This window comes from Eimeria acervulina, genomic scaffold (assembly GCF_000499425.1).
Source record: "Eimeria acervulina Houghton genomic scaffold, Eah_scaff1971, whole genome shotgun sequence".
In the NCBI taxonomy this organism is placed as follows: domain Eukaryota; phylum Apicomplexa; class Conoidasida; order Eucoccidiorida; family Eimeriidae; genus Eimeria; species Eimeria acervulina.
This window is the reverse complement of record NW_013548773.1, coordinates 2,904-4,249: the sequence shown is the minus strand read 5'-3', so window position 1 is coordinate 4,249 and position 1,346 is coordinate 2,904. Positions and strand designations below refer to the sequence as shown.

General features: G+C 54.8%; 1 protein-coding gene across 1 annotated transcript; it reads left to right on the top strand.

The window, feature by feature from the left end:
• Positions 1–89: 89 nt before the first annotated feature.
• On the top strand, positions 90–1,017 carry EAH_00064310 (hypothetical protein; the record flags this gene model as incomplete). Its single annotated transcript, XM_013392983.1, has 4 exons — positions 90–116; positions 224–310; positions 556–616; positions 815–1,017. 4 exons carry the CDS (start codon positions 90–92, stop codon positions 1,015–1,017), a joined length of 378 nt encoding a protein of 125 aa, XP_013248437.1.
• Between the last annotated feature and the right edge of the window lie 329 nt (positions 1,018–1,346).

The following is a 1,346-nucleotide window of genomic DNA, read 5'->3' as shown; positions in this document are numbered from 1 at the left end:
TGCCCAGTTGCTTCGTTGCTGTTTAGAGAAGGGAGCTTTCTCGAATGTAGCTGCAGGTGTGGGAGGTTCGCCACACTATTTGAGCGGCCATGTGTCTTGCTTTCTGCCAGCCGTGGGTAAGGATGCTGCACAGAAAAGAAATGATGCAGTGGAGACGTGGGTTGCAGTTCCTGCTGTGTTTGCACCCCCGTCGGGTTGACGATGTTATGTCGAGTGCTTGCAGGAGGCCATGAACGTGCGGAAGCAGATGCTTGTCCAGTACCGGTTTTCAGGCTTCACAAATGTTGCAGGGCGAGCTTGCAGTCTGCTGGTAGGGATGAAGCCTGTGGTTTGTCTTCAGTGCTTGCACCACAGGTGTGCAGGCCAGCTGTGCCAGCCCATACATGGAGGCCAGATCTGTTTAGCCCAACACATCTCAGCGGACTGTTTTTTGGCAGTGGGTGCGTCATGCATTGAGTCGTGCAGAACTATATCAACTAACCGAGTGGCGTGGCAGCACAAAATCGGGAGACGTTGGGCCATCCAGCGACTCTCGGCGTGGGTTGGACTATGCAGGCGAAGGCCCTCCGCACACGTTTGCAGGGTGCGCCTCTGGCGTTGGAGGGCGCGTATGCGGGTAAGCAAAGCGGTGCGCTTTTCAGTACCGAACACATTTTAAAGACAAGGCAAAACATTGTAGTCCTTTCTAATGTGTGTGTACGCAGTGGTGGGCAGTGAGCATGATCGGACAATATTTTCAAGCCCTTAGCAAAGGCAAGAATGGGCACAGTGCACTCAAGCACCGCCTGATTTGTGCGTTTTTCAATGCCGCCAGTGTGCGCAACTTCGTTCGTAGCAATGGCTGGAAGTGGGAGTGTCTTAAGATATCGGCGGCAGGCAGTGCTGAGGCGCAAGCAGTTGTCAAAGGGCGCTCTTCTGTGCTTCACACCTGGGTCCCTGGAGTTGCGACATGTGCGTCACGTTCGTTGGTTAGCGCGTCACTGGCATGCCCGGCGGCCTGGCATTGAAGGTTCATGATTGTGAGCTCATGACCTAGAGCTGCAGCCAGTTCAGCCAGTTCCACAGCATTTTGTCTGAGGCATTGATCACGCTCGTACTTCGTGGCGTCAGAGACGGGGTGACATTCCCGTAGCTAAGGCAGCACAAATTCACGAAAACGGCGCGGCTCTCTGCAAGGAATTTAGTAGAGCCGGATATCAATGACGAGCAAGTCGAGCATGGGGGTACGTTGTGCGGGACCAAGTGCGTCTGGGTGCTTCTAGGCAAGACCGCGTGCATGTGTTGGACAGCATTGGCCCCGGACGACTCTCTGCTTCCTTGCAGGCGTGCATAGGTCGCACAGTCTA